At 36.2% G+C, this 16,297-nt stretch overlaps 1 protein-coding gene across 5 annotated transcripts in view; it reads left to right on the top strand.

Annotated features, from left to right (window-relative positions):
* The first annotated feature begins 1,090 nt into the window (after window positions 1-1,090).
* The window catches only part of LRRC69 (leucine rich repeat containing 69), a 128,245-nt gene continuing 113,038 nt past the window's right edge, over window positions 1,091-16,297 (top strand). For 3 of the 5 annotated variants that reach the window (XM_032249470.1, XM_032249461.1, XM_032249499.1), the window contains exon 1: window positions 3,222-5,014. In XM_032249470.1, the coding sequence (XP_032105361.1) occupies window positions 4,793-5,014 (222 nt within the window). In that variant the 5' untranslated portion in view covers window positions 3,222-4,792. The other 2 variants (XM_032249488.1, XM_032249478.1) reach the window with 2 other exon arrangements.

Here is a 16,297-nt window from a genome sequence, read left to right as displayed (position 1 = left end):
GATAAGCCTTTGTATTCGTCTGTTTTTGCAGTGCTATTAAAAAAAATACCTGATACTAGGTAATTTATAAAGAAAAGAAGTTTAATTGGCTCAGAGTTCTGCAGGTTGTAAAGGAAGCATAGCAGCTTCTGCTTCTGCAGAGGTTTCAGGAAGCTTCCAGTCATGGTGCAAGGTAAAAGGGGAGCAAGGCACACTTCACATGGCTGGAGCAGGAGGGAGTGGGGGGAGGTGTCACCGCTTTTAAACAACCAGATCTCACAAGAACTCACTTTCATGCGGACACAGTACCAAGAAGGAAATCTGCCCCCATGATCCAATCACTTCTCACCAGGTCCCACCTCCAACACTGCGATTATAATTTGATATGAAGTTTGGGTGGGGTCATAGATCCAAAGCATGTCAGCCTTGAAAACATGCTAAGTAAAGTAAGTCAGTCACAAAAGTCCACATGTTATATAATTTCATCTACATAAAATGCCCAGAATACAGATAAAAGTAGATTTATGGTTGCCTAGGGTTAGGGTGGATGAAAGGAATGGAAGGTGATTGTTAAAGTCTTCAGGCTTTCTTTTGGGGGTGATGAAAGTATTCTAAAATGGATTATGGTAGTAGTTACACAAGTTGGTGAATATCCTAAGGACCATTAAGTTGTATACTTTAAATGATTGAATTAATGGTATGTGAAGTTGTTATGAAAAAGGAATAAAAATGAAGAGAGGCCTTTGAAACCTTGAACTTCCATGGACAGGAAGCCGAAAGGAAAATACTTGGCAAACATGGGCTGTATTTTATGGAAAAGGAAAGAAATTCAGAGAGTGAAATCAAAAGCTCAATTAGGGGAACCAAAAGGTAATCCCAGGCAGTACATGTGGGCAGGGCGCAGTGGCTCATACCTGTAATCCCAGCATTTTGGGAAGCTGAGGCAGGTAGATCACCTGATGTGAGGAATTCAAGAGCAGCCTGGCCAACATGGTGAAACCTCGTGTCTACTAAAAATACAAAAATTAGCCAGGCATGGTGGCATGTGTCTGTAATCCCAGCTACTCAGGAGGCTGAGGCAGGATAATCTCTTGAACCGAAGAGGTGGAGATTGCAGTGAGCTGAGATCGTGTCACCACACTCCAGCATGGGTGACAGAGGGAGACTCCATCTCAAAAACAAAAAACAAACAAAAATAGTGACAACATGTGCCTCATTTGATTTCAGAATTGCTGGCTGCTTTGTTCCTCTGATTTTTCCTTTCTTTTTTTTTTTTTTTTTTTTTTTTTGAATGGTACTATTGCCTGCCCTTTATTTTACCTATGTTGTATTCTAGGTACATGTGAACAGATAACTTGTCTGTACCTAACTTAGATGACAAGCTCTTTGGACTTGATGTTCTAAATAGATGAAAGTTTCAAGGAAGGGGGCTTTGCAGGAAGACTGTCTCTGTTTTGTACATGGGAGGAATGTAAACAGCTCATGGCTACAGGGTATATTGTGAGTTTTAAAACATATCCACAAATTTTTGGTCACATGCCATCAAGAGGCAGATTCTAATTTGTCTCCCTTGAAATATGAGCTAGTGTCTGTGACTTGGTTCTAATGAATAAAATGTGGTAGAGGTGATTCTGCATGACTTCTGAAGCAAGGTCATGAAAGTAATACAGCTTCCACTCCACTTTCTCTTTTGGGGTGCTCAATCTTCAAGCCACCATGTTGGAAGGAAGTCCAAGCCACATTGGAGAGGCTACATGTAGAGGCAGACCACCCTAAGGCCCTAGCCAAAACCAAGTTATCTACTGCTAGATGTGGGTAAGTGAACTTTTAGATGATTTCTGCCCCACACTTTGAGCTGACATAGCTGTCACTAGGAGAAGCATAGGCAAGCCCTGCTCAGATTAAAATTTGTCAATAAAATAAATGTTTTAGGCCGTTAAGATATGTCATGGTTTGTTTCCCATGATAGATAACTGAAACAGGCAGTATTAATAGGATTGATTATATTTTGGAAGTAAGGGAGAAGAAAGACTCAAGAATGTTAGCCAGGTTTTCTAGGTTCAGCAGATAATGGAAAGCAGTATCAGACTGTAGTGGTTTATTTACTCACTTAAAGCAGTAAGAAATTTCCAGGGTTTAGACAATGTCAGCTGGGGTGCTAGCCATGCAATAGTTATTTAAGAGATGATGATTGTCACCGATTTTTTTTTTTTTTTTAAGAAAAACAAAGCCTTGTGATCAGTTTGTTTTGATAGTAACAGCTTTAGTATTCTTAGGAAATAAATATCAAAGTAAAGAAGATGAAGCATAGGTTTGGAAGAGGGAAGGCAAATAGCAGTGATTAAGAAGCTGAAAAATTACTTTATCTGTCATTCTAGCAACTGAAATTCACTATTAGCACCTCTTGACTTACTGTTATAATATTGATATTCATTATAATCCCTTAAAATATTTAATGGTAATTTTTAAAAATTCTGGCACTTGCTTTTACCCTCTTACTGGAAGAGGTCTTGTCTCTAACAACATTCTCTCAGTAAGGCCTTCCCTGGTCATCCAATTTAAAATTGCAAACTTATCATTACTCACACTCTGTTTCTCTTTTCTGCTTAGTTTTTTTTCCCCTTGGCATCAAATCACCATCTAACATAGTACCTCTTTGATTGCTTTTCTTCCCCCACTAGAATATAATTTTCTAGAGAACTGAATTTTTTGTCTTTTTCATTCACTCCTGCAACAGTGTTGAGTATGTAGTAGGTGCTCAGCAAATATTTGTTGAATAAATAAATAAAGTAATTTCTGAATGCCAAAGGAAGGATTGATTTCTGTTCAGAACACTTTCAGTTCAGAATGTATTTTATAATGTTCAAGTTTTTGGAAATCCACATCTAAGTGTGACACATAGATGTGTAATTCTAATGCCTCTAGGACTCATCTTATCTGGGTGCTAATGGGGTTGTGATAATAATCAAATGTTACTGGCTACAGCTCCCCTCCCTCTCCTTTTGGTCTCTGTTTTAATCTTTTATTTGGAAAATTAAAACATTTGCAAAACTAACAAGACTAGTACAATGAAATGCTGGTATGATTTGGATTTGTGTCCACTCCAAAATCTCATGTTCAATTATAATTCCCAGTATTGGAGGCTGGCCTGGTGAGAGGTGATTGGATCCTGAAGGTGGAGTTCTCATGAATGGATTAGCATCCCCTCAGTGCTGTTCTCCTAATAGTGAGTAAGTGATCTGGTTGTTTAAGTGTGTAACACCTCCTCCCTCTTTCTCTTCCTCCAGCTCTGGTCATGTGAAATGCTGGCTCCCCCTTTGCTTTACACCATGATTGTAGGTTTCCTGTGGGCTCCCCAGAAGCTGAGCAGATGCCAGCACCATGCTTCCTGTACAGCCTGCAGAACTGTGAGCTAATTAAACACCACTTTTCTTTAGAAATTACCTAGTTTCAGGTATTTCTTTATAGCACTGAGAGAATGGACTAATACAAACTCCTATGTATCTATTACTCAGTGTTAATAATTATCAGCATTTTGTCAATCTTCTTTAATCTGTTTCTTCCACCTGCTTTTCCCCCTAGATTATTTTAAAGAAAACTCAAGATATCATTTTATTTTACCTGAAAATTTTAGTATGCATTTCTGAATGTTAAGCACATTTAAAATAAATACTACAACCATACCATTTTCACACATGACAAAATTAGTAATTTCTCTCATCTAATAGCCCATGAACAAATTTCCCTTATTATTTAAGATGTTTTTATTCAATTGAGGATTCAAATAAGGTCTAGACATTGCATTTGTCTGTGATTTTCCCTAAGTTTCATTTACGGTATAACACTTTTCCTCTTTTTTATTAATGCCTTTAATTTGTTGGTGAAACCTTGTGACATTGGACCAGGACAAGTCCTGTGAAATCTTCTGTGTTATAGATTTGACTGAATACTTCCCTATAATGAACTTAACTTATTCTCTAGTCCTCTTTTTTGTAAATGGTAGTTAGATCTTGAAGCCATGATTAAATTCAGATTTAATTTTTAGGCAAGAACATTTCATGGGTGGTGCTGCTGTGTACTTTTTATTAGACTGCTTCATAAGGCTTGTTATGTGATTATCTCAATTTTATTGATGCTAAAATTGATCAGTAGATTGTTATTAATCTGCTCACTTGATTATAAAGTTCCTCATCAACCTTTCATCTATTACTTTTAGTCTCCAATTATGATTTTTGCATAGCCCCATCATTTTATTAGAATTTGCAAAAATTGTGATTATTCTAAAGTTATTTTTTTCTGTCTCATTCATTTCTATTCTCATGAATAAGAATTTTATTAACTATTAAGTTATACTGAAATGCAGTTTGTACTGGGAGAGCAGAATAAATGCTTACATTTTTTTCTTTTTCGATGTTCAGGCAGAGTTGGTGCCATAGTAAATCCTAGTGTGATTAATGTTTCTTTTTTAAAAATGCCATTACAAACTCAGATTTTAATGTGTTTTGGTGTGTTTCAGTCTACTCTAGATTATTTTTTTCTGATCCTTAGTATTTTCCATCTTAGACTACTGGGAGTTCCTAGAAGTTCACTTCTATGTCCTCATTAATCTCTGACAACTTCAACATTGCAGGCATAAGCTGTCTTAGGCTTACCTTATACATTTTCTGCCACAAACCTGGACCAGCTACCTTCCCTCCCTATCTTTCACATAGTCCCTTCAACATGGTAGATCTCAGAATGTTCTTGTTTCTATGATACACCAATTCTGTAATTAGAGGTTCTATAGCTTTATAATAAAGAACTCTAATCTCTAATGGTTACCTTCTTTGTTTTCTGCTTCTTTTCCAAGATCATGACTGAGAGATTGTTAATAAAAGCATTGAGTGGTGGTAAAAACACTAAGATCATTACTTTGAATGGGAAGAAGATAACAAAGATGCCCTCAGCATTAGGAAAACTGCCTGGCCTGAAGACTCTAGCCCTTCAAAATAACCTAATCCCCAAAGTGTGCCCAGAGTTATGCAATTTAACCCAGGTGAGGAATGGTGTGCGTTTTGTTTTGTGATTGAAGATGGAAAACAGGAAGAGAGAAAAAAGGGGTAAGAGACAGAACAATAACACTTTGATCTATGGAGACTTAGATCTCTGGAGGCTTAATGTGACCTGTTGTTGGAAAGGCATCAGAAGGCTTTCTCCCTTAGGGAATTCCATGTGGTAGGGAGAGATATTTCAATTTATTCATGTGCTCTTTGGCCCATGTCTGGAATCAGGGGACTAGGTCTCGCCACACTCATCTTTCTGGAGGCTGTCATCTGGAAAAGCGTTGGAAGCCTGGATCTGCTAGTCTACCTTGAGGTCTCACATCTGGAAGTAGTTTTGAGGATCCAGGAGTTGCTGTTCACCCTGGGGACTGTCCTGAAGCTTTTTGATATAGAATGAAGAGACATTTAGGATGTAGGAAGGGAGTTCCTTTTCAATTTCTTAGGGCAGGCTGAAACTTTGAAATGGAGTTTTGGCGGGGAATATGAGGAATGGACAGTTATTTCTTCTGAAATAGTCTTTAAAGGAAGGTTAATATTTTAAATTAAAAAAAATTCTTTTTTAAAGAGCAATAGTTGACATGAATGAATCCCAGATGCTTGTGTTAAACCTTTCTGCCTAACAATGTGAAACTCTAGCTGCCAAAAATCTTGAAGTTGAGAGAAGGCAAGGGATATTAACTTTGTAATTTTCTTTTTTTGTTCACTTCTGAATTGTTATCAGCACAGGAAGAACCTATAAGCAGCTAAGGTATTATAGCTCATTAATTTTGAGTTTACAATTCCAAAAAATAAATTTGTATTTTCTTACTTTCATCCTACCTCATTGCCTTTTAGGTTTAAAAAATTGAATTTGTAATCTGTAGTTGTATCTTTTTAAGAAATAGGGTAACAATTACAAATTTCCCCCTTCATTAGTAATTTCAGAAAGTACACTTATAGTTACAGGACAACAAGGATTTGGAATTTTCTAATAGGCAAAAGAATTTGGGACTTGACTAAGTCATGAACCTATTCTCTCCCTCTACTTGAATTTATTTCCATTAAAGTAATACTAACCATTGGTTACAGAGAATTAAATATTACAAAAAGCTTATAGCAAGAAGCTATCTTCTATCCCACTTACCCTCATCCCCAATCCTGATCTCCATATATAACCACTTTTAACTCACCTTTTTTCTTGATTTGTCTATTTCAGACATTATTTTTCTTCATCTTCTAGATACGGTTATATTAATTTATCTATTGTATATTGACCCACATCTGGAATCAGGGGATTAGGCCTACAGCTATCTTTTACAGATAATATTATTACACCTTTATTTCTTCCTTCATCAACTGTAGTCTCTTTTGACTCCCCACTTCATCAGATGACAGTATCACTCTCTGTAATCTGCCTTTAGCTGTCCTTTCCTCTCCCGCTTCACAAACTCTGAAGTTTTTACTTTTTTAAGACTTACAGCTTTTATATCCATTTCAGTTATAACCATAATTAAATTTTTGTTTTGTGTCTTGGGTAACTCTAAAGTTCTAAAAATGTTTATTGCTACTAAATATTCACATGGAGTCAATCAATCTATGATTATATTTTCTTTCTTATATGCAATTTGTGTTCCCTTGGAGTTTCTAATCACCTTTCCTTTGTTCTTGTGCCTTAGCTTTATGGCGACATCATTTTATTTCAAACTTGACCATGTTATTTTTTCTGTCAAATGTACTTGTCCTTGAGAGACTTCCCTCTAAGACCCTTCATCCTTTTGCCCCAATCTAAGCTGATTGCTATCTAGGTTTGCTGGATACTGTCAGCCAAAGACATTCTCTTGGCTGCTCTCTTAAGTTGGACCCACTGTTTCCTTTATCCCATATTTTCCTTTCTTGGCTTGCTCTCTTAGTTTTCAGGAGTCTCCAGAATTCATCCTACTCTGGGTATGTGGTAAATTGTTCGATCCCTTGCATATCTGAAAATGTCTGTGTTCTTCTCTCACACTTGGTGAATAGTTGTTTAGTAAAAAGTTACAGGTTCCAAAATATATTTCCATAGGAAAAAGCCCCACAGTTCTGATTATCATTGTTGTTTTCTTCTTGTGGCTCCCTTCATTACTTCCCTTCTCATTCTTCCATTTAAGGGTAACCTACATGTTGACTTCTGTTTGTTCACTCTCAGTTCCTTCAACAGGGAGCTGGCTTAGCCCAGTGCTTACTTTTAAAGAAGATATTACACTATTAAGAATTCAACTGATTTGAAACTAGGCTGCTTAGAGTTTAGTCTATCTTTAAAGTACTTTACAAGTCAGATTCAGGCCAATGGCATTATGTTTAGCTGTTCATGAGCTAATAATTTTTCCTATACAGAATCTTGGAGAAATTGTGGAATTTGGGGGAAAAAAACACCTATTTTTCCTATGTAATGGGAGTTCTAGGAGCAAGCTAGAAACCCTCAAATAATGGTTATAGATTATCACACAGTTTAGATGTATAGCTCCATCCCTCTCACTGTTGGTAATAAAGTTGGCCTGGTACGGTGGCTCACACCTGTAATCCCAGCAGCCTGGGAGGCCAAGGTGGGCGGATTGATTGGGCTCAGTAGTTTGAAACCAGCCTGGGCAACATAGTGAGACCTCATCTGTACAAAAATAAAAATTAAAATTAACTAGGCATGGTGGCACATGCCTGTGGTCCCAGAGGATTGTCTGAGCCCGAAGTGTAGCTGAGATCACGCCACTGTACTCCAGCCTGGTCTGCAGAGCAAATCTGTCTCAAATAAATAAATAAATAAATAAAGGAAAGGCAGATGAAGGTTTCAAAGGAAAAAACAGTTTAGGGAATTGAAAAGAGCCCCAGATGAGAGTTTAAAAGTGCTGGCACAGCTTAACTGGTTCAACAGTTACCCGCTACATACAAGGTACTTAGTTTCTTTGGACCTCAATTTCTGCCTTCATTTATTTAATTCACAAATAAATATTGACGACCATCTGTGTCTCAGGCACTCAGAACTGGTGATTCAGCATTGAGTAAAACAGGTGGAAATCTTTGCCCTCACAGAGTTTATGTTCTAGTCAGGAGTGATGTAAGAAACAAATAAGCAAAATAGGACGTGAGGCAGTGATTAGTGTTACGGGGAAAAACAAAGCAGGGAGAAGGGGCAGGGCACGTTGTGACATCCAGCTGGTATGACTGATGCCATAGAGTGTCCTGTGGGCTTTATAACTTGATGTGTGTGTCAAAATTCAGTGATCATAATTCTAACCGTTTACTCTACACGTCCCATGTCTTTTTAAAGTTAATTTGAATTCTCTTATGTTGCTATATGTCATACCCTTTATCAATAATGTTTAAAGCTATCTATCTACATATGAGTATTGTTGCATTTTGTTTTACTTCTACTGTGTTTATCTTTTGAAGTAACCTGTTATTATCATACAAAGTCCAGTTTGCCCCAATATACTGATTTTTTGGTAATATTTTCCACAGAATGCAAAGTATTAAAATAGTCTTGATTTTTTCTTAAGTTCCTAAAACAAAAATACTACTTATAAATTTCTTCACTCATAAAAAGGTAACAGAATAACAACATTAACCATTTATTGGGAGCCAACCATAGTATCAGGAGCTCATCATTCATTTTCTACAACCTTGCAAGGAATGAAGTCTCCTTGGAGGTTGCTTTCAGCTGTATTGTGTTCATTACTCTATATATTTAGTATGAAATTTATCAGAGTATGGTATTCAATTTATGGTTCTTAAAAACTGAATTACCTAAAGATGGTTGCTTTGAACACTACATGTATTGTCCCCTCGTCCCATTTGTTTGCATATTTTTTTTTTCTTTTAAGAGATGAGTATTGCTCTGTCACCCAGGCTGGAGTGTATTGGTGTGATCATAGCTCACTGCAGCCTTGAACTCCTGTGCTCGAGTGATCCTTCTACTTCAGCTTCACATGTAGTTGGGGCTACAGGCATGTGCCACTACTCCTGGCTAATTAATTGTGTGTGTGTGTGTGTGTGTGTGTGTGTGTGTAGTCTTATTTTGTCACCCAGGCTGGTTTTGAACTTCTGGCTTCGAGCAATCCTTCCACCTCAGCCTCCCAAAGTGCCGGATTATAGGTGTGAGCCACCTCACCTAGCCTAGAGTGATTCTTTTAATAAATATTTACCATTTATTGTCCTGCATCTATGCTGTTCTCAAGGTTACAGATGTGCACAAAGTATGGTCCCTGCTTTCATGTTTGGGGATTAAATTAAATGTTAATATATTTAAAGCTCCATGGCTGATATGTAGAAGTTCTAAATACATTTTAGCTATTGTGCTTAGTGTTACCATTATGATATAACTAGCAACAATGATAAAATGAGGGGGTAGGTGTTCTTTAGTAAATATAGATCCTACTTCTGTTTTTCTTTGCTAATTTAACTATTGAAGCTCTCGAAAATTTCCGTCACTTCTAACGACAATGAAAAAGTGGGTTAACGTCCTATAATTTATGATGAGTGCATTTGGGCTGTGACCCTTGAAGTATGGGGATGTCAACAATTTTCAAAGAAGCCCTTTATGAATTTTAAGAGCAAAGATCTTGTCTTGTCTCTGTTGCTTTTTACTTACCAAACCACATAATGTTAACATGAGTGAAATGGAAGTAATTTGCAAAGTCCAGCTTAACGAAACACATGTAGGAACAAAGGTTCCTCATAGGTTAAACAAATAGCCATAACCTCTAATTGTGTGCAGCACTGTTGGCATGTATCATAAAGGCCAGTGGCAGTGTGGCAAAGTTCCACTTAAGCTGCTCATGTGTGCAGCTGCCCAGGACAAAGACATGGTCTGCCATAGCTTTTTATTTGCCCTTAACCAATTGACAGTAAATAAGACCAACTCTAACCAGATTTGAGTAGTTTGTAAACTTATTGTGTCCCTAGTTTCTCCTTTTCATACTTTTACTGTCCTTAATGACTCTCTACACATAACTAGTTGTTGAATATATGAATGAATGAAGTTGAATGAACCCAATCAACTTCATTCATTCATATATTCAACAACTAGTTATGTGTGCCTGCAGTGGAGTAGGCACTCTGCTAGGTGGTAGCAGTATAAAAAGCAACAAAATCATTCATGTATCTCTATTAGGTTTAGTGGAGAAAGATAATGAAACATAGAAATAAATGTAATATTACAGTTGTGAAGTATTACAGTTTTGCTGTAGGAGAACTGCAACAAATGAAAACTGCTGTGAAGGGGAATTGTGTTGTAGTATGAGTCTCTAGCGAGATAAATCTTGTGCTCAGAGAGTCTCTAGTCAGAGAAGTCAGAGAAAGTGATTGTGAGGAAGTGCAACTTACCTAAGACCTAAAGCAAGCTTGTTCAATCTGCGGCCCAGGGGCTGCATGTGGTCCAGGACAGCTTTGAATGTGGCCCAACACAAATTCATAAACGTTTTTAAAACATTATGAGATTTTTCTGCTATTTTCTTTTTTTAGCTCATCAGCTATCATTAATGTTAGTGCATTTCACGTGAGGCCTAAGATAGTTCTTCTTCCATCATGGCCCAGGGAAGCCAAAAGATTGGACACCCCTGATAAAGAATAGTTTTGCAGAGGAACAGGAAAGGAATGACCATGAGCAAAGACTTCCCCTAAATCATCCTCCGTGGGCATTCTGGTCCCACTTTCTAACCCAAGCAGAACAGAGAAGATCCATGTAATTTATACTGTTTGTCAGCCTCAAGCCTTTCTCTTTTCCTGTTCCATCCACTGGAAATCTCTTCTTCCTCCATCAATTAGGAAATGCCTCTTATTTTCTAAGCCTGGTTATCAAAATAGGGATTCATTATCCTGTTTTGTTGTGTCCTGTCCTGGTACAGGGTCATATAGTGAGTACCTTTTCTCCAGGAACCATTCATGTCTCCTTTGCTTCTGTTTTCATGCCGAGTCCTGTATTAGGTCTCCTGAACCCCTGCTGGAAATCCAGCTTCTCTCTCTGCTGGTAGGCATCTAGAAAAGACCCAGCCCTCTTTTTTCCTTTACCAGTGATGTGGAACAATTCATATACTCTATCTGTACTTGCCTTGACTCATCTGAAAAGTGGGCCTCATCATTCTTAGCTCCTAAAGTTGCCATCACCATTATTTACCTAATATAGAATGCCTTGTCCATATTGGTTACATAGAAAATTCTAGCCAAATCTTCATTCAAACTTCCAAACACAAGATTTTACATTTTAATTGAATGTCATTCTCATAATTTAAAACTCTTGTCCGTCCTTCTTATTCTTTCCTTATGAAGTTTCTGATGGGATGTTAAAAGGTAATGCCTTGATAATCTTTTTACTGTTAATGCTAGTAGAGAATTCTCCTTATGTTTCATGACACTGAGCTTAATTTTGGGATTTAAAGGGCTAGCACTAAGAGGTTGTGGGGGTCTCCATAAAATATCTAGAGATTAGATACTATGCTGGCCCCTGGAAACTTCCCCTCAATTTCCAGTGAAATTATAATTGTTTTGAGAAATATGACTTTGTTAGGAAGTTACTGCAAAATTAAATAGTAGCTTTGAAATTGTTAATTATTCATATAAATAAATTCCTTCAGGAACAGCTGGACTCAGAAGCAGTTTGGCAGTTACACTGAACAGCAGTTTTAAGAATGCCACAGATTTCTTTTAAAAAAGGTATTGATAAGAATTAGTAGATTGAACCATAAATTGAACCATCCCCCATACCTTGGCCATATATATGCTAATTCAAAAGTGTAAAAATCAATTATTATTTTCTCATTAATTTGATTCAATTATTTTTGCAAAATAGTTTACAGAACGTGACACATACATTGTATTTGATTATAGTAAATGTGAATATTCACTATTCTTAAGGAAGTTAAAGATTTGTAATTCACATAGTAGTTCAAAGATATTTATACATCTTATAGACAAATAATCTAATAGTTTATTCCAAAATGGTATAACCATGGTTTAGTTTAGGAAGACATGGTTTTAGTTTAGTTAGGAAGACATGGTTTGGTTTAATCTCTTCCTGATAAAGATGGACATTTAGTAATTTTTTAAATACTTAAAACGGTTTTATCTGGCCAGGCATGGTGGCTGACGCCTGTAATCCCAGCACTTTGGGAGACTGAAGAGGTGGGTGGATCACCTGAGGTCAGGAGTTCGAGACCAGCCTGACCAACATGGTGAAACCACATCTCTACTAAAAATACAAAATTAGCTGGCCATGGTGGTGCATGCCTGTAATCCCAGCTACTTGGGAGGCTGAGGCAGGAGAATCACTTGAACTTGGGAGGTATAGGTTACAGTGATCTGAGATTGTGCCATTGCACACCAGCCTGGGCAACAAGAGGAAAACTCTGTCGAAAATAAGGGGGGAGATTTATCTAAGTTAGTCAAAACTAAGCAATTTAGATATATAATAAATAGCTTAGAGTTGTCTAGTGATAATTAATAGCTACAAGCATAGAATAATTAAATACTAAGAGAGGCTGTCTGGTCCAAGTTCTAGGATTACATATGATAGGCACTACATTGAATTGAATATAGGGGTTAGTAAGAATGAGCAGAAGGCTAGAATAAAGAAACCATGCAGCTCATTAGAAGGAACTAAATCAATCTGGGCAAATTAGAACAGAATGAGTGCAAAAGATATTTGATTAAAAAAAATGTGGAACCATAATGAATATTCCACAGTTTGAGTCATTACCTTACAGAAATGATCTAAGCAGGCAGTATTCAACTAATATTTATTAAGCAACTATTCTATTCCAGATGTTGTTCTTTGAATACTAGATGAATGACACATAGACTCTGTCATTGCAAATTTTCCAATTTAATAGTAGAGGTAAAATATACACATGAATCATGAAATCAACATAAATGTCCAAAAGTGATAGACTGGATAAAAAAATGTGGTATATATATAGCATGGATTACTATGCAGTCATAGAAATAATGAGATCATGTCCTTTGCAGGGACATGGATAAAGCTGAAGGCCATTATCCTTAGCAAACTAACGCAGGAACAGAAAACCAAATACCACATTTTGTCACTTATAAGTGGCAGCTAAATGATAAGAACACATGGACACATAGAAGGGAATAACACACTGGGGTCTATCAGAGAGTGGAGGCTGGGAAGAGTGAGAGGAGCAGGAAAAATACCTAATGGCTACTAGTTTTGGTACCTAGGTGATGAAATAATCTGTACAACAAACCCCTGTGACACAAGTTTACCTAGGTAACAAACCTGAATAGGTATATACCCCTGAACTTAAAAAAATTAAAAAATATATATATGAGTCATTATAGTATAAATAATAATAATAATTGATAATTGATAATAGAAAGTACACCATACTATGCAAATGCAAAAGGAGGATGCCTTCATGGGGAAGATGGTAAATGTCAAGGGGAAGCATTAAACATGGAAGTCCATTATATCTATTGGAGAACCAAGATTTTATTAGTATTTAATGAAAACAGAATCCTGAACACATTACTACCACAGAAATGATAAATAATTTTTATCCAGCAAAACTAACGGTCCTTCTCTGGCCATTTTTCTTGTTCCATGAAAATGTCATTCAGAAGTGGCTGTGACCTGGGACCCCACAGCTGTGATCACTCTGCATGCACCTGAGCTCCAGACCTAGCTCTTCAGCTGCCCTGCATGCACTTGCATCTCAGACAGTGGCATCTCTGTGGCCTAAATACGCCCATGTGCTGGACTTAGCACCAAGGGTCATTCCCTTGGCCACAACATTCCCCATAGAGGAAAAAGAGATCAGCAGCACTCCAGCACCGTTTACCGCCAAGAACTCCAATATATGCAAATCAATCAATGTGATGCACACATTAACAAAAGGAAAGAAAAAAGACCCCAGATCATCATCACAATAGATGCAGAAAAAGTATTTGACAAAGTTCAGCATCCATTCATGATTAAAACTCTCAACAAAATAGGTATAGAAGAAATTTACCTTAACACAATATAGGCCACATATGAAACTTCTACAGCTAACATTATAATAATGGGGAAAAGCTGCAAGATTTTTCTCTAAGATCTGGTACAAGGAAAGAATGTTTAGTCTCTCCACTTCTTTTCAACATAGTACTGGACATCCTAATCAGAGCAATTAAATAAGAAAAAAAGAAAAGACAACCAAATCAAAAAAGAAGTAATGTTATTTCTGATTGCAGATGACATGATGGTGTACATAGAAAACTCTGAAAACTCAATAAAAAACTGTTAGAACTAATAAATGTTAGAACTAATAAATGAATTCAGTCAAGTTGCAGGTTATAAAAAACATAAGAAAATCAATCATGTTTCTATACACAAGGAAGAAAGTATCTGAAAAGGGAATTTAAAAAAATCAATCCACTTACAATAGCAATAAAAAGAATAAAATACTTATGAATAAACAACCAAAGAGGTCAGAGGTTTATACATGAAAAATTATAAGACATTAATAAAGGAAGTTGAAGAAGATACATGTAAATGGAAAGACATTCCTTCTTCATAGATAGGAAGAATTAATATTGTTAAAATGTCTATATTACTGGAAATAATCTCCATATTCAACACAGTTCCTATAACAATCCTAATGGTATTCTTTACAGAAATAGAAAAAAAAATTCTAAAATACATATGGAACTACAAAAGAACCTGAATAGCCAAAACAATGTTGAGCAATGACATAAAAGCTAGAGGCATTATACTTCCTGATTTCAAAATATACTACAAAGCCACAGTAATCAAAACAAAGTGGTTTCGGCATAAAAACAGATACATAGACCAATGGGACAGACTAGAGAACCCAAAAATAAATCCACATATGTATGATCAACTAATTTTGGAAAAGGGTGCCAAGAACACACACTGGGGAAGGATAGTGTCTTCGATAAATGTTGTTGGGAAAATTAGATATCCACATGGTAAAGAATTAAATTGGACCCTTATCTCATATGGTATACAAAAACCAACTTAAAATGGATTAAAGACTTTAACATAAGACTTGAAACTGTGAAACTACTAGAAGGAAACAGGGAAAAGTCTTCTTGACATTGATCTAGGCAATGATTTTTTGGATATGACACAAAAAGCAAAGTCAACAATAGAAAAAATGAACAAATGGGATTATATCAAACTAAAAATCTGCGTAGCAAAGGAAACACTCAGAATAAAAAGGCATCCTACAGAATGAGAGAAAATATTTGCAAACCATATATATGGTAAGTGGTTGAAATATAAAATACATAAGGAACTCATGCAATCAATAGCAAGAAATAAACAACCTGATTTATAAATGGGTAAAGGGGACAATAGGAGGATCATTTGAGACTAAGAGTTCAAGACCAGCCTATATAACATAGCAAGACCTGTCTCAAAAAAAAAAAAAAAAAAAAAGTTAAGGACCGAAATAGCCATTTTTCAAAAGAAAACATGTAAATAGCCAATAGGTATATGAAAAGGTAGTCAACTTCACTAGTCATCAATGAAATGCAAATCAAAACAAAAATGAAATATTACTTTATACCTGTTAGAATGGTTATCAGAAAGACAAAAAGTAAGTATTCGCAAGGATGTGGCTAAAAAGAAATGTTTGCACATTGTTGGTAGGAATGTAAGTTGGTGTAGTCATTATGGAAAGCAGTATGAAGATTCCTCAAAAAATTAAAATAGTATGATCCAGCAATCCCACTCTGGGTATATATCCAAAGGAAATGAAATCAGCATGTTGAAGAGCTATCTGCACTCCCACGTTAATTGCAGCGTTAGTCACAATAGCCAAGACGAACCACATATATGACAGTGGTCCTATAAGATTTTAATATGGTATTCTTACTGTACCTTTTCTATGTTTAGATACTTTTTGATACACAAATACTTACCATTGTGCTATAATTGCCTATAGTATTCAGTACAGTAACATGCGGTATTGCATAGGCTTGTAGCCTAAGAGCAATAGACAATACCAAATAGCATAGTAGGCTTATAGTAGGTGATTAGTAGGCTTATACCGTAATCTAGATTTGTGTAAGTAGCATGATGTTTACACAATGACAAAATTGCCTAATAATGCATTTCTCAGAATGTGTCCCCATAGTAAAGTGACACATGACTGTATATACAATGGAAAATTAAATTTAAAAAAGAAAATTCTGTCATTTGCAGCAACATGGATCAGCCTGTCAAACATTATACTAAGTGAAATAAACCAGATACAGAAAGACAAATACTATGTGATTTCATTTATACAGGGAATATAAAAATGTCA

This window comes from Sapajus apella, unplaced genomic scaffold, assembly GCF_009761245.1.
Source record: "Sapajus apella isolate SASKATOON/1434 unplaced genomic scaffold, GSC_monkey_1.0 scaffold3, whole genome shotgun sequence".
Taxonomy (NCBI): Eukaryota; Metazoa; Chordata; class Mammalia; order Primates; family Cebidae; genus Sapajus; species Sapajus apella.
Note: the sequence above shows the minus strand (reverse complement) of the source record. Positions and strands in the feature narration are given on the sequence as shown.